General features: G+C 38.6%; 1 protein-coding gene across 9 annotated transcripts; it reads right to left on the bottom strand.

Annotated features, from left to right (window-relative positions):
* Positions 1–303: 303 nt before the first annotated feature.
* LOC117411094 (scavenger receptor class A member 3-like) lies at positions 304–27,656 on the bottom strand. 9 transcript variants are annotated; one of them, XM_034018189.3, is made up of 8 exons: positions 27,577–27,656; positions 27,075–27,198; positions 9,869–9,904; positions 9,516–9,572; positions 6,906–7,025; positions 6,330–6,428; positions 4,532–5,575; positions 304–3,002 (listed from the first exon to the last, which is right to left on the bottom strand). In XM_034018189.3, exons 2-8 carry the CDS (start codon positions 27,079–27,081, stop codon positions 2,581–2,583), a joined length of 1,785 nt encoding a protein of 594 aa, XP_033874080.3. In that variant the 5' UTR covers positions 27,082–27,198; positions 27,577–27,656; the 3' UTR covers positions 304–2,580. The 9 variants fall into 9 exon arrangements, with proteins under 9 accessions (XP_033874080.3, XP_033874079.3, XP_033874081.3 ...); XM_034018188.3 differs by lacking the exon at positions 27,577–27,656 and adding an exon at positions 27,339–27,542; XM_034018190.3 differs by lacking the exon at positions 27,577–27,656 and adding an exon at positions 27,344–27,542.
* Between the last annotated feature and the right edge of the window lie 314 nt (positions 27,657–27,970).

The following is a 27,970-nucleotide window of genomic DNA, read 5'->3' as shown; positions in this document are numbered from 1 at the left end:
TTTTAAGTCATTTGTTGCTGGCTGTTGAAAATGTATCCATATGCTCAAAACAAACCTTCCCGTTCGCGTGAGATTTATTAACTGCCCATGACTAATTGCCTCCATTCTCCCTTATAAAAATAACAGCATCTGCAAGGGGTGAAAGGGGAGGAGAAGTGAATTATTGCATTTCACAATTTTTTGATTTTCATAAACTTTTTTAATGTCAGGTATCAGATGCCTTTACTGTGTTTCACTATCTTGCCAGCCACTGTGAAGGTTTTGACTTTTTTTGGTCCTCTGAATAAAATAGTAAAATTAACAAACAGTGCAGTTCTTTTTATTGGCAAATACAATGATGATCAACTAATTTAAAGAGCATGCAAGAAAAAGCGCTTTAGTCAATCTTTTTTTTTATTATTGGCATTTTAGTTTAGAATAACAGTCAAAAAGCCAATCACCATGTTTTGGCAACGGAAAACAATGATGAATGTTATAAATCACAACATGGCCTGTGTGTTGCATTTCACAGTGGAAATGCAACATGGGCTTCATTGCAAAAGTACTATGTAACTTGTAATTGAGACATTCAAGATATCTGTAATGCCTCATGTTTTTTTTTTTGTTATATTGTTCATGCATTTGGAATATACTGTAATAAAGCCAGTGAAAATAATACAATATCACAATCAGTAAATAAACATTTCTAGGTTTAAATGCCTTTATTACTAAATTATGCAAGCCAGTTGCATAGATACAGGGACAGCATACAGTATAACCTTACAATATTTTGCAGTAGTATGTTTTTTTTTGTTTTACAAAAATGTTAAATTTTCCTATGATACTTTGTACAATAGTTGAAAAAAGTAGAAAAAAAAAATGTCAGTAGGTGCAAAAAGCATTACAGTACCTAATGGGTAGTTTTAACAAGCAATTCACTTGTATAGTGAGAGCTACCTTCAAGGTAAAATATTAACATAGTGAATTGAATATTAGTGAACATTAACCAGAACAAAGAATGACATATTGTACAGACATGTGAGTGATGGTGCAAGTCTATGAAAGTAGTGGTCTGATTTAGGTCTCTCAGCCCAACCTTTCACTGGATTTGTGAATGTTCTCCCTTTTCCTCTTAGCAGTTTAAGAATATACCAGGAGTTTAATATGAAATGTTAAAATGTAAAGGCTTTATACTTATACTAAAGATATTTGGCATTTTGTTACTGGAGCAGTCAGGCATGATACAAAGATGCTTTACAATCTCCAAAACATTATTTCTAAAAAGAGCCTGTGCACCCAAGCACCTCCACTTTCTGAAACGACCCTAATCACTACCCTTCATATTAAAATACGAGAGGCAAGTAAAGTACCTGAGATTTTTACATAGACTCTTGAAATAATTCTGTACCTTTTTGTTTCTTTAATTCAATTTATTTTAAAGTTGGTTGAAATGCGTTTGTTACTTGATTATAAAATGTCATCTTTGGTCAAGCAATATAAAGGTAACTTCCTCGATAACTACTTTTATTCAGAGTACCTGCTCTGAGTATCTAGCTCACTTGCTGTATACACTGTATGCTATTGGAAGATGAGAATAAGAGTTAATCAACAATCCATTAATGCATGACTTTTACATTTGTAAAAGGAAGTTAGCAATGTTAAACAAGCATACAGAACAGTTTACCTAGAAACTAGATGATTAGATTTTGCATTTGTTTTGCTATATTGGGGAGCTCATAGTAATGTATTGGTATCTCTATATGAAGGATATTTTTTTTCCAAAATCTTTTGTGGTTCACAGATCTCATATGTCCACTAAGTATTTTAATCATGTGATAGTCAAGGCATTCTCTCTTGACCTCATGGGGCATGTTTGCAAAGCATTTTACTGTCTCTAATTAGCTTCTACTTTCAATGTTCTTGGTACAAAATGTGAAGCAAACAACTATAAAGTGTTTAAGTGATCTTTCAAAGTTAGACGTAAAACTCTTGTATTACCATAATTACTAATAGTAGTACCATAATTATTAATAGTAGGTGTTATGGAAATTAAAGTAATATGAGATCAAACTTTTTGTAGAGTAACTTTTTATGTCCGTTCCTATGATGTGCATACTACGAAATGTTAAACATGTTGTGGTGTATCTTTTGATATTAGTAGCAGTTTGCGCAAGACTTACAAATATTTAAGCTAAAATATTGTTAGGCTTGATAAAAAGCGAGTGAGACATGACAGCCTTTTAAAACAAATGTTACAGATGAAAATGTACAGTTCTAAACCTAAAATCCAATACTAGTACTGATTTATTTTTTGTGTAACAATACTGAATATAAGCAACATGACCTGATTTAGTCAAAACTGGGTTTAAGATAAACAAGCTATTATGACCTTTTTCTTTATCAAAACAATATGTCATAATGGGTTATTCCTTAGTTTCTTTCTCCCACTTTGTAATTCTAAAATTCAGTGTCCCATGGTTAGTAGTTATATTATAGTTTTATTTGCCAGATGGCTTTCAGTATTTCTTGTTTCCCTTTTCATATTAACATAATGGAAGGTGTCCTCCATTGTTGTAAGTGTTTAATTTCATGTTTTATTGCTCATTGAGCCGGGGCTCCTGGTGGCCCGGGAGGCCCGGGTGGTCCAGGGGGGCCTTGCTGTCCTTTGGGACCTGGAAGTCCATGAATTCCTGGCAGACCTGTCTGTCCTTGTATTCCTGATGGTCCTTTTGAACCAGGCAGTCCATCATGACCTGGTGGCCCCATGTCACCCTTTTGTCCGCTTTCTCCTGTTGCACCTGGTTGTCCTAAAGATCCTTTTACTCCCTTGATGCCTGGGCTGCCTTTAATCCCTGGAGGACCAGCTTCTCCTGGGGGACCTGGTGGACCAAGATAGCCTCTCTGGCCCTGTGGCCCACGGGGTCCTGAAGGCCCCACATCCCCTTTGCGTCCTGTAAATCCAACAGGCCCCTTGGGTCCAGCTTCTCCTCTATTTCCTTTTGGACCTGGTGGCCCTGGCAAACCTGCAAATGAATAATATAAATGATAATATTCTTTTAAAAAAAGTGCAACAAAAGAAAAACAAAAATTAAACAAATAACTGCACCAATGTTTCTGTTTTCAAAAGGTTTTTATTTTTTATAAATAACACATTATATTTATTATATTTTTGATAGCCATTGATAATCTAATAACCATTTAACTGTAAAATAATTGGGTAAACCCTGCATAAAGATAAATAAAAGTTCAGTAAAAAATATAGGTGAAAAAAAAGTTCACCTACAGTAAGCAAGAATGTCTTATCACTACACCAAAACCAGCACATTACTCGATCATTTGGATAATACAACAGAACTTTATGTAATGCATGCAATAGTGAGCATAATAGTACAGCACTGCGTGCTGACCTCGAATTAATTTGAGATGTGTTACATATATCTCAAAGCTATCATGGTGTATCACATTTCATTTCTCTTTAACCAATATTATTTGCACAGTAATTCCATATATAGATGTGTAGTTACAATCTAAATATTATGTAATGTGTGGTTGCTATTTAAGTATGAAGTAAAATGGTTGTAATTACACAAGTAACTCCACAACATACCATATGTAAATGTTTAATCACAGTGCAATATATCCCTCTAGAATAATTATCGATAATAAAGTGCATGTAAGTACTTTGCCATCAGTCTGCATTATGCAAGACATAACAACTATGTCCAATAAAAAAAAGTTTTAAACTGCACATTAGGATGATAAAGTTTGCCAATTCTCTTACAAGATAGTTTTATCATTGTGGCAATGTGCCCCGCCCCTGTGTGCATATTATGTGTTGTATGTTGCGTGCGTGTGTTAATGTTGGTGTATAGATTGGTACACGGGATATAAACGGGTCTGTGTTTCACGTGTATTTAAAAAGGTAGATTTGTATTTAGGCACGAGGAGGGCACAAATCACTTCACGTGCTGGTTAAATGTAATATGTGAGCACGGGGTTGCACAGAATTAATTCACGTGCTGGGATTCAAGTGAATAATTAATTAGTAATTGAATCCCAGCACAACAGTATATATAGACACACATTTCTTTCACTCAGGGTTGGGTGTTCGAGAGTGGAGAACGGGAGAGAGAAAGGAGTTAAAATAAGTGATAATAATAATTATAAGTGTTTTGTACTCACCGTGTTTGTTTGTCTCCGTGCACCGTTTGTTAAGTGTTTAGTACGTTTTGTTTGTCTATTTATTATCTATATATAACATCTCAATGGTGTTTCTCTGATTGCAAGCAATAGCACAAACAAAATTAATGGGACCCATCATTAAATTTACTGAGAATTTGTTCTTTGAGGTTGGTTTTATGGGATACTTATGGAGGTATTAAACCACACAGGTCATCTGCAATTCATTACATTTACTACAATACAAAAATGTCAAAATCCATAACCAGTGTGAATGCTTTATGTTGTCTTTTTAAGACATCTATTATATTTATAGTGCGTATAGCTAGCTATTGTGATGTTATGCCTGTAACATAATCCTTATGTGTCTCACCTTTCAAAATGGTGAAGTTCTTGATTATCTGTCCATGCTTTATGTCCACCAGTTTCATTTCTTCCATAACCATTGATAGATTCCTTATCTCAAAATCTAGTCTTGCATCCAACAGGCTGTACCTTTGTCTCAACAAATCTGCTGTGTAAATCATCAGATGGATTGTATTATTTAGATACTGTAGTTCCTCTCCATGGGTGCTCAGCCCAGCAGCGCAGGACACTCTCACATCATCAATGTACTTCAGCATTCTGTGCACATGGTTATCTGTGGCATTGATATTGGCGAAGATGGTACCTATTTCCATTTCATGGGAGGTCATTCGGCCCTCGAGTGTTTCAAACCTCTCACTGGTTCTGTTTTCATAGTATTTTGAATGGTAATGGAAGTCTTGCATGTTTTCCTCGTGCTCGTCCACAAAGGAAGAGATGTTATCAAGCTGCATCTGCAAGTTCATTACTTGCAAGACAAGGTCATGCATGGTGTCAGAGTTGAGACTGATGCGTTGCAGTGTGGTTGAAATGCCATTTTGAATACTTCTTACCATATCATTGGTCTTGCCAGAGGAAGACCTTATAGCGCCCAGTATTTTGCTGTAATTCTGCCATTCTGTCACAATTTTCTGTAAAACCAATGTTTCTTCATCCGTCTTCCTCTGAATGCCATTGATCCATGAAGAGCTCAGCCCAACTGTGGAATTGATTTGTTGAACTGCGGCCCGTAAATCGTATTGGTCCTGGACCAATGATTTCATTGATTCATCAGTTTCAGTTATAACGATCTGCCAACCATGGACTTGCTCCAAGTATCTTTCCAAGGATTGGTTGATCAGCTTAATAGAGAATGAATAATTTTGGATGTCACGAGCAAATTTGCTATTTGAGTAAGTGAGACTTTGTTGAGTCTTGGCTGCTTGGTCCAGGGACTGTTCTTGAACCAAAATCATTTTTTGAATCTCTTCAAACTCTCCTTGTAGCTTCTTAATCTCCTGCCCAAACTGGGTGATGTCATGACAGTCTGTGCAGTTACTGGAGGATTTGTGATCTAAACAGAAGGATAAAGAGGTGTTTTTTTTAAGGTTTTAGTCGTGTTTTTTTCTTTCTAAAACTAAGGCTTACATTTAAAATGTAATACATTTAACATGTCATCTGGGATGAGTACGATTAATGAGTGTTTAAAATCTGAAAACTTTCACTTTCATCTTATACAGAGAGCTTACCAGTATAGTATTTGAAATGGTGTGGCAGTGTGGCAGGGTGATGTTGGTGATAGAAGGTGGAGGTCAGTGTGTCGTGTTGCTGTGTATGTTACTGTGTATGTTCGTGACCGTGAGTTTTGTATAGATGTTTTGTTTTGGCCCTTGTGCTGTTTTGTTTTGTTAATGTGTGTATTATTATTATTATTATTATTATTATTATTATTATTATTATTATTATTATTTATTTATTTATTTATTTATTTATTTATTTATTTATTTCTTAGCAGGCGCCCTTATCCAGGGCCACTTACAGTTGTTACAAAATATCACCTTACAAAATATCACATTATAAAATATTACAGTACATAGTATCACATTGCAGAATATCACATTACAGATAACAGCAGTTTAGTGTTTGTTTTGTTTATTACACGTGCACGATAGTGCTTAAACCTGCAGCTTGTAAAAAAAAAAGTTTAAAAATGCTTTTGCATATAATTCTAATTTAAACTAAAAGCAGGATAGGGGAGGTTTTTGATTTGCATATTAACATAAGAAATACTGACACAAAAAATGAAATAATGAAAAGTAAGACCCTACCCAGTCCTTTAATTCTTTCCTGAACTGTAGTGACTTTTTTGTCATAAAGAGATTCGGTTCTGTTGAGGTCTTCTGATAAAGAGTCGACTTTCCTGAATACTTGTAAAATAGAAATGAGAAATGGTATATAATCATAGCATTATTTTAAAAATTGTAATGTTTTCAAATAAACATCTGATACAACAGAAGCAATGTACCTTAATTCAGAATTCCTATTGATCCTGAATACAAATGAATCTCTCTGAGCAAGAATGATTAACACAATATCACTTTTTAAAAAAATTTATTTTAGTTTAATTTACAATACAATTATTACAATTTGTCCATAAAACTGTTATTCTGTTTTACAATGCCTTTGCTTCAGTATAATGTATTGGGATTTAGGTTGTAGTGATATCTTTATGAAGCATAAAGTACATGATAAGATTTGCAAAATAGATGTAAAGATGCAAACCAGAGCTCAATATTTCACTATCGTTGTATAAAATAAACAGCATTTTTTGATTTGATAGAAACAATCAACCAGATCCATATTTTAACATTTCAAATAAACATATTGTTGCAGAAATGACTTACCTAAAGATGCAAGAACGGCAACAGCAATAATAAGAAAAGCAAAGAAGCCATATAACACCTTGACAGCCAACTGCAGAGACCGGGTCTGCTGGCATTGTATGCAGCCACCTCTTGTCCTCCCTATGAAAGCAATAGAGAACTGTCTTATTACATGTCTTTTTCAAACGTAATACATTGAGGTTTTAGGTGCTGTTATCTTCATTTATTTATTTATTTATTTTTTTAATGAAGCACCCATCAGGGCTTCCTTTTTTTTGAAACGTGATTGGAAGCTGGTATGACCTGGTTGTGTTGGCTCTCAGCTCACCATATTGGGTGGTTATGCTACAGTAAATACCAGCAGAACTGAAAATGTTATGTCTCATTTACTGTAAAATGTAACCTTTGACTAGGGTGAATTTCACTGTTAATTATGCTATTTGCTGTAAACCGAAAGTCACTCTAACAGAATGGAAAATAAATCTCTAAGTGTTTAGCATGGTGTCAGGATGTGAGTGATGCAGTAAGGATAACAATGTCCACAAAGAGGGTGTATTTACAATAATTATCCAATTTATTAAAGAACTATCCCCTCTACCAGCAATGGTATCAGGGATCAAACAATGGGCTTGCAGTCCAAAACAATAATAAAACAATAAACAGGGTGCAAGTGCCCGTGCTCCGTGGTGCTGGCTCCATAGCTTCAGCTCCCGAATCCGTCTTCGTCTGCTCTCACAAAAACAATAACAGCGCTCCGGTCTGCTAACGTGTCAACATAAGGGCCATACTCACGTAACTGATCCCCCTTTATACTGCTAAACTCATCCCCATGATCAGTACGGTGCCACTCGCCATGCGCCCCACAGCTGATCACAATAGAGTTGTTCAGCAGTCTTACAGCTTCGCCCTTTTACCATAGATGGCCGACTTCTGGTTCCGTCCTACCATCGAGTCGGCCCATCCCTATGAAGGTGTACTGTCAACCTCACTTAATACCCTTCCAGGTCGGGAGGTAGCATTACAGTATGGAATCATTCTCTCCCATTCACACACGGGTAGTTGGAGTGTCTTACCTAACTTCTTGTAGAACAGCCAACACTATTACAGATCAGTGTTTATGATCTGCCTCACCTTTAAACATGTACTCTATATTTTTTATATTATTTGTATTAAACATAATATGAAGCAGAAATAAACCAATTATAGTATATTTTTTAAACATGTAAGTGCTTGTGCTTGAATGTAAGCCTTTCTCTTTATTTTCTTTTGGATCAGTTAAGCACTGGCCCATCTTTCTCGCCTTCTACATTTTATGATTACTCCCCAAGATCTGGTAAAATAGTGGCTCTAGAATTACACATGCTTTTCCCAGTTGCCATGCATACTTAAATACCTCTAAAGGGCAATTGAAGTTCCACACTTAAGGCCGCTACACACCAAAGATACCTTCCCAGTGAAATGACCATACACACACTGAAGCGACACAGACACCATGCAACAGATTTCAAAACTGCCAGATCTATCAAACTATTAAAATTGCTATTGACAAAACAATGATCAAGACTGGTACATATTCATCAACATTTGGAAATTATGAGTGTCTTCTCTGACGGTATTTCAGCATATATGGCAATATAAACAGCAGCTATGAGCTGGAACTGGGTTGTAGTGTTGTTGTAGTGAGAGAGGGAGAGAGAGTGATCAATCACACAGTAAGGTAAAACAATTGCTATCCGGCTGGCTGCATTCCGGCCCGTATTTGTTTTATTAGTCTATGTTTATTATTTTTTTTCGCCAACATGCCTTTTGTTTTGTGTTTAGTGTTTAATTTAATAAAAAACGAGTGCATTTATGTCTCACCCTGCAGTACTTCGCCTGCGAGTCTATTTCCTGGTCTGGTGACGTCATCCCACCAAGCCATTCTGTCACACGGCCTTTACTCGTGAAATCTTTTTTACACCAAAAAAACTCAAAAAAAACCTCAAACAAAACAAGCACACAAGTGACCACACATTCCCGTTTGCGTATATGTAACAGTCAGTGATGTAGGTTACACTGTTTCCTGTGGAAAGGGTGCTAGTGTGCTCTTATGACATATCCTGTCCTGTACTGAGGAGTGACCACGGGTAACAGACCTGTCAGAGTTTGAGAAATGTTAATTGGTCCGGGCTAGCTAGAGCTGCTGTTATGTTGGCTGACTGGAAAATCACAGGCCTGTGTTTCTACAGTAGGTGTGTGCAGCATGGATGAATATACAGTTCAAACGTCCTCTTTCAAACATAACTCTGGCCTGTACTTGAATATGGGATGCTCTCTAGAACCATTTGAATAGCTAGTATAATGGATTCCCTTGCCAATGCAAAGCTCCCTGTGGGCCCCCAAGCCAACAATGACAACTCAGCATGACCAGGATTCAAACCTGAAAGCTCCTGATCACGTAACTCACCCAGCACCCTCCACTGAGCCACTGGGATTGTAAAAGAAGTGTTTCTTGTAAGCATAAAAACATGATATTACCATAAATTCCATTGGGGTGACCTGCTGGTGTGATAGATATGACTATAAACATGCATCTGCTCTCTAAATATAGCATTCAAATTGCTTTTGTAAAAAAATATGATTGCTACAAACCAGTTTGCTCACAATTAAAGGAATGCATCTCTTCCTCTTCTCCAGTCGGATCTTCCTCTGAAAGATAAGGAATTGAACCACAATTCATTCTTCTATTCCTCAAGCACAGATTGTACTCTATAATGCTAATAACAATAACCTTTCAGTGAATTTCTGTGGTATAACAAAACTGTTCGTTGTATTAGATGATTTCCAAGAAAACATTTGCAGATGTCTTCATTTCTCAGGCTTACTTTTTAAAAATCTAAAGCATTAAAATAAAATCCATCCAACAGGATGCTATCATATTAGTCAACCCAATCACTGTGAAAATCACCACTGACTTTAGTTACAATACTCTAAGAAGATCATACCTTTAAATAGCTGGTTTTCATAGCCAGAGCGAGTTTCTAGTCGGAGCAAATAAAAAAAAAAAGTGAATCAGTCAGGATAGAAGTGCTTATAGAACCCTGATAAAGAAAGAGCTGAAACACCAATACAGGCACTGTCTGGTTTCTTACTGAAAACTCCAGCACAAGCTCAAGCATTTTCAAGCATGATAAATGTTGTTTTTTTTAAAAACTTCAGCAAGTGATGCTGCTAGTCTTTCTGACAGAACAGGATTTACAACCTCAAGCCATGAACGTTTATTTCCAAATTACACTTTTCCGCTTGAGTGATGACCTATTAAGTTATAATCTTGCTCAGGGTAGGTGTGGGAGGTCCAAGGGTGTGGTAAAAAGCATGCATAGAAAAAGGGACACCAGTCCAATAGAATTCAAATTCAACAGCATTTTATTTGGGCACACAGTTGCAGTTAACACAAGCAAAAATTGATTTCCGCAAAGTCGTAATTACAAAACAAAATAATAAAGTCCCAATTGTAATAATCCTGCGTTTCGGTGAGTCTGTGAGTTCCAGCCGAATCAATAGTTCCCTGTCCTGGCTCTCACCCATCCAGGTTGGTGTTATTCACTTGTAAGACTGTAGGGTACTGAAGCATCTGTGTGGATTCCCCTCACCAAAGTAAATTGGCATTTGCATGCAGCTTTAAGGCCCAATGACAAATCTGGAAGGCAAAGGGTTGTAAAGCGAGGTACCACAGAGTGATCCGAGCATTCATATCTTTCATTGTATGTAACTTCTTTAGAGGGGCATGGTCGGTAATGAGGGTAAAGGTCCTTCCCAGGAGATAATAGCTCAGAGCATCAACAGCCCATTTCACTGCCAAGCACTCTTTCTAGATAGCCACATAGTCTCTCTTGGCAGCAATTTTTGACATATAAAAAATGGGATGCTCTACTCCATTTGTTTTAGGGTCTGATTAAATCTCTCCACCAGCCCAGCAGTCTGTGAATAATAAACTGATGTTCTGATAGAGTGAACCTTAAGTAACCCACAAACCTGCTGCGTACATTTAGCCATAAACAGCGTTTCCTTATCAGTAAGAATCTCCTTTGGAATGCCTACGCAAGAAAAAAGTTTAACAACTTCACTGGACACTGACCGTGCAGTTACTGTATGGAGTGGCATGGCTTCGGAATATCTTATGGCATAATCCACAAAAAACAAAATAAATCGATATCCCGTATCCGTGCCATCTACAGGCTCCACTATATCCATCCCAATTCGTTCAAAAGGAGTTGAAATGAGTGGCAATGACACCAACAGGGTGGGAGAAACAGTTTTTGAAGCTGTCAATTGGCAAGCCGAACAACTTGCTATATACTGCCTTAAATTGCGGTAAATGCCCGGCCAGTAAAATCTCGCTAGTATGCGGTCCTCCGTCTTCTCCCTGCCGAGGTGACCCGAGAATGGAATATCATGAGTCAGTCTCATCACCTCAGCACGGAAAGGCTTTGGAACCAACAACCGTGAGATTACATGACCAGTCCCAGCTGCCCGGAACAGTCTAAAAACTAGCCGGTCATTCTCCACAAAACAAGGATATGTTATTGGTGTCTAAATTTGTATGGGTTTTCCATTAAATGACATGACCTTATCCTTTGCAAACCGCAAGGTGTCTTCATTGCTCTGTTCCCAGGCACGGATCCTAACTTTAGTGGTTTAATGTTGGAAGATCATATTACCAAAAACTCAACCGATATGTCGCCTCTGTGATGCCCAAGCGGTGAAGTATAGTGCTTTTGACGAGTTCATAATTTTGTGCGTCCACAGCATCCATAGCTCTGTACACTGCTTGAGCTTCCCCTGATAGACACGGGGTAAGCTTAACAGCTTCTGCTACCCATTTGAAAGTCACTAAATACACTTCAGGCTCATCTTCTGCAGTCATTTTCATGAGTTTGGGTTGAATAGAAAACATATGAGCAACGGTGGCTTCTGGGTTCCCAGAGGACGACAACTTCTCGACCAGGCTGCCAAAGAATTGAGCCAGTTATTCCTGCCTCTGGGTCTGCCCCTCCTCACGGCTCTGCTCCTGCCGCTAGAGATACTTGAGTAAGGTTTCTGTATCCATTTTAATGTAATTTCACTTTTAACCACTAGGTGGCAGTGTCAGTAGTGGGAGGTCCAAGGGTGTGGTAAAGAGCGTGTATAGAAAAAGGGACACCAGTCCAATAGAATTCAAGTTCAACAGTGTTTTATTTATGTACACCGTTATGGTTAACACCAGCAAGAATAGACTTCCGCAAAATAATAAAGTTTCACTGTAATAATCCTGGGTTTCGGTGAGTCTGTGCGTTCCAGCCGAATCAATGGTTCCCTGTCCTGGCTCTCTCCCGTCCAGGTCGGTGTTACTCACTTGTTTAATTTAGCCGATCGTGATTACACGTAGCACCGGTCTGGAACCGTCCTGTCTCACATCCCCAGGCTCACTCATCCCTGCCTCCCACACCTTCCCCTAATATCCTCCTAGCTCCACCGACGGAATCAGTATTACACCTGTTAGTAGAAAATGCCTGTCTTCTGTAAGTAGGGAAGCATCTGTGTGGCTTCTCTCCCCAAGATGGCCACCGCAACCCGACCATAGACTTACAGTCTGTTCCATCTTGGTGAAAGGTCATTGAGCACAGCGGCACCACCCATCGGGTGGCCGAACTTCATCAGTATGATCCTTTACCCTGTCATAGCAGGGTTGTAAAATACAGTTTTACCATTTTCTGCATACGGATTTAAAGTCACAAATTGATTTGTGTATCAAGAAATACTTTTAAAGCTTTTTTTTTTTATTAAAATCATATTTTTTCACATTTGTTGTTAAAAAATGTATCCCCTCCTGCAACATTGCTGCAGCATTTGGTATATAAAAATATGAAAACATTCAGGATTATGTTGAAATATAAATATTTTTGGAATTCAGCACACATGATACAGCAAAGACAAAAAATGTCTTCTTGTAAACACTGCAGGTGTTTACTGTAACACTTCAAAGAACAGCTGATAGCTGACACACTAACCTCCATCAATCATTAGGTGTCCAATACTATCTCAATACTTGGTCGTGGTTTATTTACACCACATAGCATGCAAGGGGCAACCAAAAACATGTATAGAGATTACACGCTACTTCTTCTGAGACTAAACATTACTAATCAAAGAGAACAAATCTAGAAAAAAAACTGTACTGTATAACATGATTTAAAAAATTGAACCAATGTTTTTTACACTAAGTCAAATGGTTAATTTGTGACTGAATTAAGCAAAGTTCCTTTAAACTTACACAACACACACCAACACCCCCGCTGCCCTAACTTTTCTTTAGATACAGTACATTACACTGTCAGAATAATCTGATAAATCCTAATTAATTAGATAATCGATACTCTTCCTTTCTTCTACTTTTCCCTCCAGGGTTCCTTCTGGCATACACTCAGCACTCTACATACAGTATAGCTGTGGGTTTTTAAACAGCAAACCATGATCAGGCCAGACAATCAAAAGCCTCAAGTAAGTGTGAGTTGCTTGTGCTACAGGACATAGATTGGACAAGAACTGGCAACAGTGCACTCTTGTTGCAAGTGAGCATCTTGACCACAGTACAATTTCCCTTGCGTAAGTAATTACAGCTTTCTTTTCCTCATCTTACCCATAGGGGTCAGAATCCATAACTAACCCATTTCCCAATGCATTGAAAAACATTTTGTAACAACAACATTGACACATAAAATGACTGCACCTCAAAATCCCATTTAAAAGGTCTATATCTTTTCATGTTTATTATTAATATGGAATAGTTTTCTCAAACTGCTGGGATCTTATTTTTTATTTTAATTTGTTTGCCTTATTATTTGATTTCATATTGTTTGTACAAGAAGCTAACCTTTGCATGGCTTTTGGATAGAAAACATGACTACAGCATTATTAACAGTTTGGCAGGTAGGACAATCCTCAGCTTAAAAGAAAGAATGTGAAATTGTATATGAAGATCACAGAACAGTCTGGACCTGTGATTAAACTAATAATTGTGAGCTAGTTCTTAATGGGTGTACCAAGTTAATCTGAAATAGCTAAACATTAACAAGACCTGCCAAAAAAATATGTTAATTCACAGAATTCATTTTTTTTTAACAGCAACATTAACAAATCAAAAGTCTATCCCTCATATTCCTGTTTACAACATTTTCCTTTCCTAAATTAATGTATTTTCTTACACTGAAGGAGGTGTTAGTTTAACACATTATGTTCCAAAAACAATGCAATAACATAGATAACCATGATGTAATTGAATGTACAGTATGATGTCATCCTCTGTCAGTGAGATTAGATCTTTTGAAAGCCATGTGTTTATTAGAACATATAAACATATAAACTATATATATAGTGGAGTAGTAGAGTTGCAGTCAAGGCTGGTCAGTGGCAAGAACAGCGGACGCAGAGGCATCAGACTGCTCTTCAGCACTTTGGCACACTTATTTAACAACAGGAGCAAACAAAAGCTTTAAACAAACAAATCCAAACAAAAGCACTTTAAAACAGCACCCAAGCTATAGCAATCTCGGTGCATAAACCGGGAGCACAGCCTGCTGCTCCCAGTCTTCTCTCTACACTAAATACTGTTCAAGCTTGGCAACGGCAACGATCTCATCTTAACTAGCTCTTCTTAACTAGCTCTTCTGGACTATCTCCCTTCTCTGCTGCCACTGCACAAACAACATTTCTTTGTTTTTTATAGAGCATGTGGCCAGGGGTTAATTGACAATCAATAAATCGATTAACACCTGGCCACATTCCACACCATCTTGACTCCAGACTGTTCCTCCACTCCTGAGCCAGGAAGGCAGCCAGCCACAAAAACACATATTTCTAACTATGCAGTGCCCCTGCCACAAATATATATATATATATATATATATATATATATATATATATATATATATATATATATATATATATATATATATATATATATATAACTGTGGGTGGAACCTATTACAGTGATAAAGGAAATTATATTTTCAAAGCCTTCAGGGTTTCAAGATTATCTGCTAAAAAAAAAAAAAAAGAATTTCTTTCTCATTTCACATCTGTTTTACAATATTTGTCCACCTATGAAAACAAGCTCACAGATTTGTAAAACATCCATATAAGCACATTAGAGCCTGCTGTGTTATTTCATGCTAACTCAAAAATAAACCATATGATTGTAACTACATCCAAAGGTGTGCCTCCTTAGTTAAGTTCAAAAACAAATACCATCCCAATCTTAAACTGGGTGAACCCCGCCAAAGTTCTACAGCTGTGCACTCTCCTTTGATGAACATGGAGCTTGTGAATGTTGAAGGCTAATGCAGTGCTGGTGGTTGTCCACAGAAACGGTACAGCTTGAGCAGCATGTAAGCTTAATAAGTGACAACACCATCATTGGGTGCATGCCTTAATAGATCACTCAGTCATAAACAGTCTCTAAGATATTTATTTTATTTATTTATTGCATTTATATAGCGCTTTTTATACAAGAGTATCGCAATGCACTGTACAGTACATAGCAGAAAAAAGAACAAACGACAACACATTTGTATAGCATGTCACACATACAACTGCCATAATCAGACCATTAAATAACAGATTTAAATAACAGTATACACATAATACAAACGCAGCTATTTTAAAGTTACATTAAAACCCCCTAAGATAAGAAAGTCATTTTATAAAAGTGCGTTTTTAGTCTTGACTTGAAAACTGTGACGGTCCTAGGTTCCCTGACAAACGAAGGCAGAGCATTCCATAATTTAGGAGCTCTACAAGAAAAAGCCCTACCTCCCATGTTGCTTTTGTTGACTCTAGGAATAACCAGCAGCCCCGCATCCTGTGATCTCAGAGTGCGGTTTGGAAGAAACAGGGTCAGTAACTCTGGCTAATAACTAGGTGCTAATCCATTCAGGGCCTTGTGAGTTAATAGCAAAATCTTAAAATCAATTCTATACTGCACAGGGAGCCAGTGTAAAGAGGCCAAAACAGGGGTAATATGTTCACTTTTTCTGGTTTTAGTCAGAATTCTAGCGGCGGTATTCTGAACAAGCTGCAAGCGGGATACCACAAGTTTTGGGACACCAGAAAAAAGTGCATTACAAGAATCAATTCTAGTCTTTCGACATCAGATACAGAAATAATTGGTCTAAGTTTGGCTATATTTCTCAAATGGTAAAAAGATACTTTAGTAACTTCCCTAATATGAGTCTCAAATGAGAAATCAGGATCAAACTCTTAATTTCTAGTTTTTTGATGAGAGACTGCAAGGGTCAAGCTTGTGTAATCCCACATTTCCTTTTAGTTGGTTCTATGATCCCACTAGCATAACCTCTGTTTTATCTGAATTCAACATTAGAAAATTCTGTGACATCCAATGCTTGACGTCTGTAAGGCAAGTAGCTAATAACATCCAGGCAGAAGAAATTATTGGCTTTAGTAACAAATGCAGCTGGGTATCATCAGCATAGCAATGGAAGTTCACTCCATGTGGATAATGTCACCTAACAATAGCATGTATAATGGAAACAACAAGAGACCTAGAATGGAGCCCTGTGGAACATCACAGACAACTTCTGAGAATGCCGATTTTACCTCCCCAATAGAGACAAACTGAAACCTATCATACAGATAAGATTTGAACCAGGATAGGACAAGGCCAGACAGTCCTACTGTGCTTTCAAGACAATTCAGTAGGATGGAATGGTCTACAGTATCATAGGCAGCACTTAAATCAAGAAGAATTAAAACTGATGGAAAGCCAGAGTCAGAGCATATCAGCTGATCATTCACAACTCTGACAAGGGCCGTCTCGGTGCTATGTGCAGCACGAAAACCAGACTGAAACTTCTTGAATATACCATTACATCAAATCTCTCTAGAACCTTATCTAAGAATGGTAGGTTGGAGATTGGCCTATAGTTATTGAGGACTTTACGGTTCAAACTGTGTTTCTTAAGCATAGGCTTTACCACAGCTACCTTAAGTGCTGAGGGAACTATACTGGAGGAAAGTGAACCATTTATAATTTTTTTAAATGTGGGTATTAATAACACCAAGAACATCTTTTAATATTTTTGTAGGAATAGGATCAAGAAAGCATGTAGTAGCTCTCATATGTTGATCTAGCTCTGTCAGTTCCTGTAAGGTAATCAAAGAAAAAGCCCCCATAGTAGCCTTAATAGGTGTAGTTGGTCAAATTGTGCCGGAGTCGTCCTTAGTAGAATGTGTCTCTGGAATCTAATTTCTGATGTCTAGTATTTTATTTTTAAAGAAATGTAAGAAGGCATTGCAGCTGTGAGATGAGCCAATGTCAAAGGTAGGACTATTAGGGGAAGGATTAATTAATGTATCTAGGGTAGCAAAAATAATTCTAGGATTATTTGTATTTGTTTCAATTAAATTAGAATATGATGATCTAGCCAATGCCAGAGCCAGAGCCTTCCTATATTTATCCAGGTGGCCCTTCCTTGCGATGTAATGAATATGCAATTTAGATTCCTGCCATCTCTGTTATATTTTACGACCTTCATATTTCATCTTATGAGTTGTATCATTAAACCACAGTGAGCTTTTTTAACAGACACTCTCTGAGTTTTGATTGGTGCTATAGTATCTAAGATACCAGTCAAGGTAGTGTTGTAGATATTAACTAGCTCTACTGATGAGGACTGAGAGGGTGGTAATGAGCTCATTACATCAGAAAGCTTAGCAGCAGTTGAAGGATTAATCACCCAGGATTTAAATGTATGGTCCACAGCTTTTGTAGATACTGGCAGATTCACCTCAAAAAGAATGACAAGATGATAAAAAAATAGTAAGATCTAGGGTTATGACATTCTTAACAGCTAAACTATGAGAAATTACCAGATCTAAAGTATGGCCACGATTACGCGTAGGACCTTTGACATGCAGGATATTATCTAAGGAATCCAGTAGCCTCAAAAATTCAAGGAGTTAGAATCAGAATCAATGTCAACATGAAGGTTAAAATCACCCAATAAAATAATCCTATCATATTTGACTGTCAGTATAGATAGCAGATCCCCAAATTCAGTCAGAAATAGCGAGGTTGACGTAGTTGATTGATAAATAATTACAATATGAACTGGTAATGTAATATAACTACACAAATGAATACCTTCAGCAGTGTCATGGGATTCCCTGCTTTGTTGTTGTGTTTGTAGGTGTTGAGCCCCTTCCCATCAAAGTTACAGTGCAAGGGTTAAGGTTCCCAATGGTTCAGGAATATGGAAGCACTTATTTGGGGGTCACCTAATAATAATAATTAAAAAATGTAAGAAAATGAAGTAATATTGAGGTTCTGTATTGTTGAAGATATTAGTACAATATTTACAAAAACAAGTGTAAGAATTATTATTGGAAATGTTTGGTGTGAAGCAGTATGCTCCTAGTTAAATCGTACCCATACGAAAAGAAAATATATTTTAAATATAACCCCTGCAGAACTGCACCTGTGAGGATAGAAAAGAAAAGACTGCAGCCACTGCATAACATAGACTTAAGTGGGGAAAAACAAACAAGACAAAAAGAGGTTAGTATTGATGACCTAAAGGAAAGCCGTCCTCACTGTCAAAAGGAAAAAAAACCTTTTTTTAGAAGGAAACCTCTGGTGGACCGGGCAGAGAGGGTGCACCCACTCCAGGCAAGCTAGCTAGGGACTGGTGGGCAGTTACGATGCCTGCTGGGGAGGTTCTGATGTAGAGGTCGACTGCTGATGATACCCAGTGACCGAGGACTTTGATGGCGTGTTGGCTGTGTCTGGCTCTTGCTGCAGATGTCACTGCTCTGATTCTAAAGCAATGAGGAGTGTAGAACTGGGAGGGCAAGCCTGCCTTGGTGACAAGGGAGGAGAGATGAGAGGCGAACCAATGCCTAGTAATAATGTTTATGGATAGAGCGGAGAAGAGGGGTTCGGAGGGTGAAGGTTTCCTGGTTGATAGGATCTTCTGCAGAGTAAGGGCAGAGAGGGGAGTTGATCTTTGAGAGCTGGATACAGTTTTTGAAGATTGGAGAAGAAGGAGGAAATGTTGGTCCTTAACAATGAAGAGGTCACTGGATCGATGCCTGAAGCTGGGAACGGATGGCACGGTGAATTCTCCACATCTCAGGAAACCGAAGGAGGTCAGGCACATGGACTCCATAACGAGATCGACAGGATTGAAACAGCTGTGGCGCAGGATGGAAATCAGGTTAAGGAGAATATCCAAGGTGAAGGTTAGTCTGGTTGGGAAGGAAGGAGGGAGACTTCTGTCGATCCCACGTAGAGTAAGACGGACGGGTGCGATTGAGAGGTAGGAGCTGGAATAGACATGAAGTGTTGAATACTGGAGATATAGGACTTGATTGAAGAAGGGGAGAGGTGGAGGATGTCCCTTAGGTAGATGATAAAAGCGAGGATCCAATTTTGGTTGAATGAAGTGGAAAAGATTTGGTTTTGGGCGCAAAACCAGGAGAAGACTGACCAAGCTGTAGAGTAGGAGGAGTTTGTGGATGGAGCGAGAGCAACTGACATTGTTGGGCTGAGCCGAGCAGAGCAGACAAGGAAGAATTCAGTCCAGGATCAGTTGATGGAACTCCAGGACTTGGAGACGGAAGGGAGCGGCGGAGAGCCTCAGTTGGCGGAACCGGGCTACCTGCAGGCGAGAAAGAGCATCGGCAGAGTTATTAAAGGATCCAGGAATATACCAAGCTTGAATGAGGAAATTATTTTAAACTGATAGCCAGACAAGGCGGCGCAGGAGTTGCATGATAAGAAGGACTCAGGATCTGCCTTATTGATAATGTGGACTGTTGCGAGGTTGTCGCTAAAGAATAGAATAGATTTTCTGGCCCAAGTTTTGCTCCAGAGGTGAGTGGCTACAATGATTAGGCAGAGCTCAAGGAGTGTTGAGGACTTCCGTTGGAGGGGGGGTAGATTCTGGATTTTCGGGGGCCATTTGCTGCTGAACCATTGTTTTTCAAAGATGCCCCCGAATCCGAGGTGGGAGGCATTTGTAAAGAGTGAGAAGTCTGGGGCTGTGATGAAATCCTGGTAGAATAAGGAGAAGCCATTCCAATGTTGGAGCAGAGTGGACCACATTTTTATATCCTTTCTGGCATCTGAAGGAATGAAGATATGAAAGTTGAGGTTTTTTGCGGAGGTGGATAGTGTGACGAGCCGAGATATGAATGTTCTGCCTTTAGGGATAATGTGGAGGGCATAATTGAAGTGGCCTAGCAGAGAGAGCAGGTTCCACTTTGAGATGGACCGTGACGACTGAAAGGCGTTAATGAGGGAGCGGATGTGATCCAGTTTTGAAGGTGGGAGGCGTGCTTCGAACTTGATGGTATGAAGCGTGATTCCCAGGAACTCTAGAGATGTAACAGGGCCGATGGTTTTTTCAGCAGAGAGTGGGACGCCGACCGAAGACAAGAGCGAGCGGAGTGCGTTTATGGCTTGGACAGAGCGAAGGAGGGCTGATGAGAAGGAAGTTGTCGAGAAGCTGGAGGAGAAAAGGAACGTGATAGGAGTTTAGCAGGATCCAACATAACGCTTCGGATAGGGTATTGAAGAACTTCAGACTGCTGCGGCAACCGAAGGTGAGCTGGGTGGCGAAATAAAATCCTCCATTCCAGTAGACACTGAATAAGTGACGGAGGGAGGGGTGGATGGGCATCACCTTGAACACGTCCAGAAGGCCTTTTATGTCTGAGAAAATCTGTCTGTGGGCATGGATAGGTTGGCTGTATATTTGTCTGCTACTGCAGGCTCGTGCTCATCTGCTGCTGATCCATGAGAAGGTTAGGGGAGAGAGAGAGAGAGTTGGGCTGGATTGAACAGTAACTGGAGCCTGGCGCTGAGATTGAAAGCACTGGACAGGGAGCTGTAGAGCTGGCGCAGCTGTGCTGGCTATAGCGGCTGCGGATGCGATGGACTGTGCAGATGAGCGGGGCCGCGCCTTGGAAGAGGAGGGGCCGGCTCTTGATGCTGCCGGGGTAAGAAAGACCAGATTAGCTGACTGGGACTCGCACAGGAGGAGAAACATTGATTTCCTGTGGGATCATGCTGGTATGGATATTCCGAGATTGAACAATGATTTAATTAACTTGTTGGTTGGCCAGTCTTTGAAGAAGAGGCAGCTTGTGATGGATTAAACGGAGCAGATCTCTTACCGCAGCGGGGTTGAGGAATGGTGGCAGCTGCTGCTGGAACTGGAGCAGAAGAGACGGCTGGAAACCATGAGGGACTCGGGTTGTCTCCGAAAACCAGTAGAGTAGACGCACAGACTAAGAATAGACTGGTAGCCTACCGGCTTGTATGAAAAACAAACAAACGCTAGAGATAGCGGAAGTGGAACCAGGAGACTTATAGTGCCTTGCAAAAGTATTCAGACCCCTGACCAATTCTCTCATATTACTGAATTACAAATGGTACATTGAAATTTCGTTCTGTTTGATATTTTATTTTAAAACACTGAAACTCAAAATCAATTATTGTAAGGTGACATTGATTTTATGTTGGGAAATATTTTAAATAAAAATAAAAAACTGAAATATCTTGCTTGCATAAGTATTCAAATCCTACACATTAATATTTGGTAGAGCCACCTTTCGCTGCAATAACAGCTTTAAGTCTTTTGGGGTAAATATGTACCAGCTTTGCACACAGTGTCCGAGTGATTTTGGCCCATTCTTCTTGGCATATTTGCTCCAGGTTGTTCAGGTTGGTTGGACGATGCTTGTGGACCGCAATTTTCAAATAGTGCCACAGATTCTCAATGGGATTGAGATCAGGACTTTGACTGAGCCACTGTAGGACATTCACCTTTTTGTTCTTGAGCCACTCCAATGTTGCTTTGGCCTTGTGCTTGGGATCATTGTCCTGCTGAAAGGTGAATTTCCTCCCAAGCTTCAGTTTTTTAGCGGACTGAAGCAGGTTCTCTTACAGTATTTCCCTGTATTTTGCTCCATCCATTCTTCCTTCAATTTTAACAAGATGCCCAGTCCCTGCTGATGAGAAGCATCCCCACAGCATGATGCTGCCACCACCATACTTCACTGTAGGGCTGATGTGTCTTGAGGCATGGGCAGTGTTAGGTTTGCGTCACACATAGCGCTTTGAGTTTTGGCAAAAAAGCTCTATCTTGGTCTCATCTGACCACAAAACCTTTTTCCACATTGCAGCTGGGTCACTCTCATGCTTTCTGGCAAACTCCAGATGTGCTTTCAGATGGTACTTTTTGAGTAACAGCTTCTTTCTTGCCACCCTCCTATACAGGCCAGTGTTATGCAGAGCTCTTGATATGGCTGACTGGTGCACCATTACTCCACTCCCAGCCACTGAACTCTGTAGCTCCTTCAAAGTGATTGTTGGCCTCTCTGTGGCTTCTCTCACAAGTCTCCTTCTTGTTTGAACGCTGAGTTTTGAGGGACGGCCTTTTCTTGGCAGTGCCAGGGTGGTGTGATGCAGCTTCCACTTCCTGATTATTGATCCAACTGTGCTCACTGGGATATCCAAACACTTGGATATTATTTTGTACCCTTTCCCTAATCTATGCATTTGTATTACTTTATCTCTAACTTCTATAGAATGCTCTTTGGTCTTCATTTTCCTTCAGATTCACAGCCTGACCAATGATCCATCAACAGTGGGGTTTTTATCCAGAAAATGTGACAGCAACTTTAATGGTTCACAGGTGGAGGCCAATGGTAAGGTAATTGTGTCCTCGTTAGGGCAATTTCTTTCATCGGTGTAAACTGGGAGCTTCTACAGCACAGGGGTTGAATACTTATGCAAGCAAGATATTTCAGTTTTTTATTTTTCTTAAAAATATTTCCCAACATAAAACCAATGTCACCTTACAATAATTGATTTTTTGTTTCAGTGTTTTAAAATAAAATATCAAACAGAACGAAATTTCAATGTACCATTTGTAATTCAGTAATATGAGAGAATTGGTCAGGGGTCTGAATACTTTTGCAAGGCACTGTGTGGTCCAGTGGTTAAAGAAAAGGGCTTGTAACCAGGAAGTCCCCGGTTCAAATCCCACCTCAGCCACTGACTCATTGTGTGACCCTGAGCAAGTCACTTAACCTCCTTGTGCTCCGTCTTTCAGGTGAGACGTAATTGTAAGTGACTCTGCAGCTGATGCATAGTTCACACACTAGTCTCTGTAAGTCGCCTTGGATAAAGGCGTCTGCTAAATAAACAAATAATAAATAATAATATATAGAAGAAGGGGAGTGATTGACAGGGAGATTAAAGATAGGTGAAGAATAGACGCAACTCACCAGCGCCCCCCCGAAACTCAACCTAAAGGTTTACACTAATTATACATTTAAAATATATACACATTTATGTATTCTAAATACATAAAACATATATCTCATATTTTTCATATCTAGAAAAGGGGCCAATTTTGGTGTATGAAAAAAGTATAAAATATCTTGATAATCTATTTTTAATATATATTCTATTTAATTCAAGAATTATGTTGGTAAAATATAAGTATCATACATTTCTTACTATATATAAAAAATATATATTTGTTCTGTATGGGTGTTTACTGACATTTCTGAACAGTTAATATTAACTACTTGCATAACTATGATAAATTTTAAAGGGTACATAAGGATCTTTATAACAGCTCTACTAGCTCTTCAAACTAAATGTGGTTTATCTATTAAACATTAACACTGCTGCTATCCATTGTTAAAACATGCAATCTTCATGGGTCATTTTTTTGCATAATCTATTTTTTTAAATATGAATAATAGCAATCTTCCTAGGCCCCCCAAAAATTTGCTACACAAAAACATTGTTGTTTATTGTTGTCTAGTAGCAAAAAAACATGTATTGTTTTTTTTTTGTTAAAAAAATGGAAAAGGTTACTGTTCAATTGGTTCTTAAACACTGTAATTATCAGTTTAGCAAACTGTAAAGAGAAACAGGACATGACTGTTTTCATAGACACACACAAGCTGCTCACCAGGACAACACAAAGATGACCTCAGCCACAGTTCCTTTAACGAGCAAACCCAGGGGCTCTTGTGTTTATTCACGTGTCTCTCATGCAGTTTACCCATTACATTTTCCAATAAAAACAAAGTCCTGATACTTGTTAGTCCTTGTGGATCCTCCTCCATTGTTTTGTTCATTGTATAGTGTTTTTACTCTATATTTCTAAACTTAAAGTGGTTATTTTCACAGGAAATGCAATGAGAGGGTCAGCACAATCTCTTCATTATGGTTTACATTTCAGATCTGGCATGTACTGTGCTGCATGTACTGTATCCTCCTCAAAAATGCTGTGTCATTTGAATAACTTGATCGCGGAATGCACACTGTGAGAACAATAATGTAGAGTTAACCACATGGTTCCCCACTGAATTGGAACATCAGTCTAAAAAGACTCTTTGTATTTTAATTAAGCTGTAAAAATAAGAGAGAGGAAATCATTCAACCTTTTGGGGATATATAGAAATGATCCAACTCGATGAAATTGGACCACCTTGACAATGAGCCAAAGTTATGTGGGTAGCTTGTACAAAAAACATTCTATAGTAATAATGAAAACACAAAGATAATGCCATTTAATCCCAATTGTGCTAAATTGGCAGAGCAGGTAATATTTTGCTCCCCTTACTCCAGTTACATTATAAAACAAACACATCAGTTTTAGCTTTACACTGTTAAAGTGTTGTAATATTTCCCTGGTAAAACATTCATATAAAAACAGATACTAACTATTTATAAAACTACTCAATTTGTTATTTGCAGTCAAAGCACAGCTGTTAATTTCCAAAACAACAACAACCATCATGACAAAGTCATCCAAAAGCAGTCTACAGGAGGAATATGCACTTCATTTATTATTAAAAGGGCCATCACAGTGAAGGAACATGCTGACATGCATCTGTATTATTTAGACACTGTGGGGATGTCATCAACACCTCCTGGGAGGCAATGTGGGATCTGAACATCAGAAATATGTGTTTTTACATCCTAAATGTGCTGTATTGCATTGACAAATTGTCAAATTATATAGTTATATAGACAAATAATCAGTCTGTACCTTGTTTATGGTACAGCTTGTGTAAGTCAGATGAGGTGTATAAACATTGTTCCTGCCTACACACTAGTGTTGAAAAGCTTAACGCTTGTAAGATGCAGGTATTCATAGATCATTGGTGCAGAAGAATTCCCTAAGTAAGCAATCTTACTTCTCTGATTAATCCACTTTCAGACAGAAAACCTCTCAACAATGATGGCAACAGTAAGCAAGTTCAAAGGGATTCATGAACAATTGTTTAATGTAGAGTTACCCTGAACTAGTCTGAACTCTCTTTGCAATATACTATAACTGGGCATGATGGTTCAGGCAGTTGAGGCTTAGGGGTCTGATGCACTAGTGGGAGCTGGCCGTGAACTATCAGCCCCAGTCCCAAGCGAGTGCTTTAACCACTGCACAAAAGTGACAGACAACCTTGTGGGGCAGTTAGCAATCTGCTTATCTTAGCTGTAAGAGTCAGTCACATGCCAACACTTAGAGCCCAACCCTAGAAAATGAAATTAAATTAAAAATAAAACAGTACTTTAAGACTATGCTTATAAAAGTTGCCTGTTTGGATATGATCCTAAATATTTAATATAAAAAGAACTACAGAACTGGTTAGGAGTAGTTTGTTCAACTATTTATGAATTTTAATGCCATGACCAAGCCAGCTTCCTCTTCTACACCCAGAAAGTCTATCGGATGTCAGCGAGTTACCGGCCTCTGGAGAATAAAGGCCAGTTCTGCAGATGACCTCCTTTGCTCACCAGGCACCTAGCTGGTAGGGTCTGCTGTAGCTCTATGAGGAGAAACAGTCCCTGACAGTTTTGCCTTCACCAGGGCCAGAGGCAATGCAATGCTCCCTCAGGAATCACCACCGAAGTCCGCCGACTTTGCACAGCCAGGAACCAAACCTGCTCTCACCTGACTGTATGACACCCTGCACACCACACAGCTGTGCTTTTACCAAGTGAGCTACTCTGAAAATGGCACTGGATCTTAATACAGTGATGTTTAATTAAAAAATAACAGCAGTATTTAGTATTTAGAGCAGCTGCCATTAATGGAATATGCTTTCTTTGATACTCTTAACAAACATTGCTTTCCTAATATATAATCTAAGTAAACTGTCACAGGGGAGTCACATAAAGTTCAAAATAGTTAACAAAAGTAAAACAGGTACCCACTGTTCAGTTTAGTATCCACTCACACACTTCATAACTGAGGTTTAAAACTGACGTACGAGCTAACTGCTTCAAAAAAATACTTGAGTCAACAAAAATCATGTTTGTCCAGGCAACCAAATCTCAGTGGCTTTCAGAAAAAAATACCTCCATTCCATAGGAAACTGGCTTTGTTTCAGCTGGAATGACCCACACACCTGTTGACCAGCAGGTTTTGGAATTTTACCAGCCTGCTATTGCTTATTTATTAGTCTTTATCATAATATAAATCACATTCTGCTATCCTAGAGAAAAATAGTAGAAAACAAATTCTGCCTTACCCATAGTTAATGAAATTAAGGTACAGCATATTTTACAAGCAAACACTGAAACAACAGTCAACTATTCAGTATGTTAATATTATCTTAATATAACAATAAAATAAAAGGAGTTTTGGGATTATATTCTTTATAAAGCCTGCTTAAGATATCCTCATCATCTCGTGATATGAATGGCATCTTGCTTATTACTGTCGCTCAAATGCTCTAAATGGCACAGTGTTTTCTGTAACACTTTAAGTGTAGTCTTATTCTTAGCCCCTATGCTGGACTTAACACAGTTTCAATATTTTCCTTTAGTATCAGAATCTGGGTTGCATTAGCCCTCTAAAGAAAGCAAAACAAATGTCTGTTTGGTGTAACCGTGAAGTCAAAAAAAATACACTACTTTAAATCAAAGCAGGAAAAGGATTTCAGAAATCCAAAGAAAACTGTGCTGAGGTTTTTCCTGGACCTGGCAGCCTTTATTTTTTAAGGAAGTTGTCTGTGTGTGTCTGTGTATTTAAAGGTTTTAAACTCAGTTACTTCACTCTGTGGAAATCAAAAACAATTACCCACACTAAAAAAAGACCAGAAAAAAGACAAATCACTTACCTTTCATGGTTGTGCTGATTACCACTTTTACTGAACAGGTTGTCAAGTAATGCTTCGCTCCTCAAGTGCTTCTCAGAACAAATCCCCCTCCTTTAAAGAGTCCGTTTTAATACCAAATAGTTTCCTGTAACAGAAGGCATACACAGAGCAGTTAAACGACTATGTCCCAATGCTGTGAGCCATAAAGTGTACTTTTAAGCTATCCCTTTAGGAATTGCTTGCAGAACAAGTCTAAGGAGTTGTAAGGCAAGCAGAAAACTTTACCCAACTGATTTCTCTGGTAGAGATATCTGTCTCCCTAGTAACAACTGCAGTAAAGGCATCCCCACTGAATCTCAAGGCAGCTTTCACCACTAACTCTCGGCTTGATCTGTAGCCTATGTAAACTTCCTCTATGAAACCACTAAGAAAGATTTCAGCACGCTACATGTTACACATATATTCTACAGTGCTGTTCAAACCAGACATGCTCACAAGATTGGAAAAGAAAAATAATAAAAACCTTGGTTGGACAGTATCCATCGCTAGCTAAGAGAAACATGACCCAAAACGTATGTGCAGCAGCAACTCAGCAGTTTGGATGAGTAATTGCTAACAAATGCTCAGGTCCAAAGGGGAAAAAAAATAACTTGTATGTTTTACCTCACATAAAAAGATCACAAGGATTGGGGCACCCCTGATGCATGAATGTCACCCTGTCCCAGTGTGGGATTTCTGACCACTGTCCTGTCATTGTGTCTTTTTAGTTTTCCAGGTTCAGCTTTAACTCTTTCCATACCAGAACTACTTCCACTTAGACATAACTCTGACATGCTCTGGATACCTGTCTAGAGCTATGCAAAAAACTTTTCAAAACCAGGGAGCACATAACAGAAGTTAGTTATGTATTACACTGT

The sequence above is a fragment of the Acipenser ruthenus genome, chromosome 6, assembly GCF_902713425.1.
Source record: "Acipenser ruthenus chromosome 6, fAciRut3.2 maternal haplotype, whole genome shotgun sequence".
Lineage (NCBI taxonomy): Eukaryota > Metazoa > Chordata > Actinopteri > Acipenseriformes > Acipenseridae > Acipenser > Acipenser ruthenus.
This window is presented reverse-complemented; position numbering and strand designations above follow the sequence as displayed.

What these genes read in the sequence shown, in the direction of transcription:
- LOC117411094 (XM_034018189.3), bottom strand. An exon ending in CTTTAATTGTGAGCAAACTG is followed by an intron (nt 7,026 to 9,515) that starts GTTTGTAGCAAT and finishes TTGCTTTCATAG; the next exon opens with GGAGGACAAGAGGTGGCTGC. An exon ending in GAACTTCACCATTTTGAAAG is followed by an intron (nt 3,003 to 4,531) that starts GTGAGACACATA and finishes ATTCATTTGCAG; the next exon opens with GTTTGCCAGGGCCACCAGGT.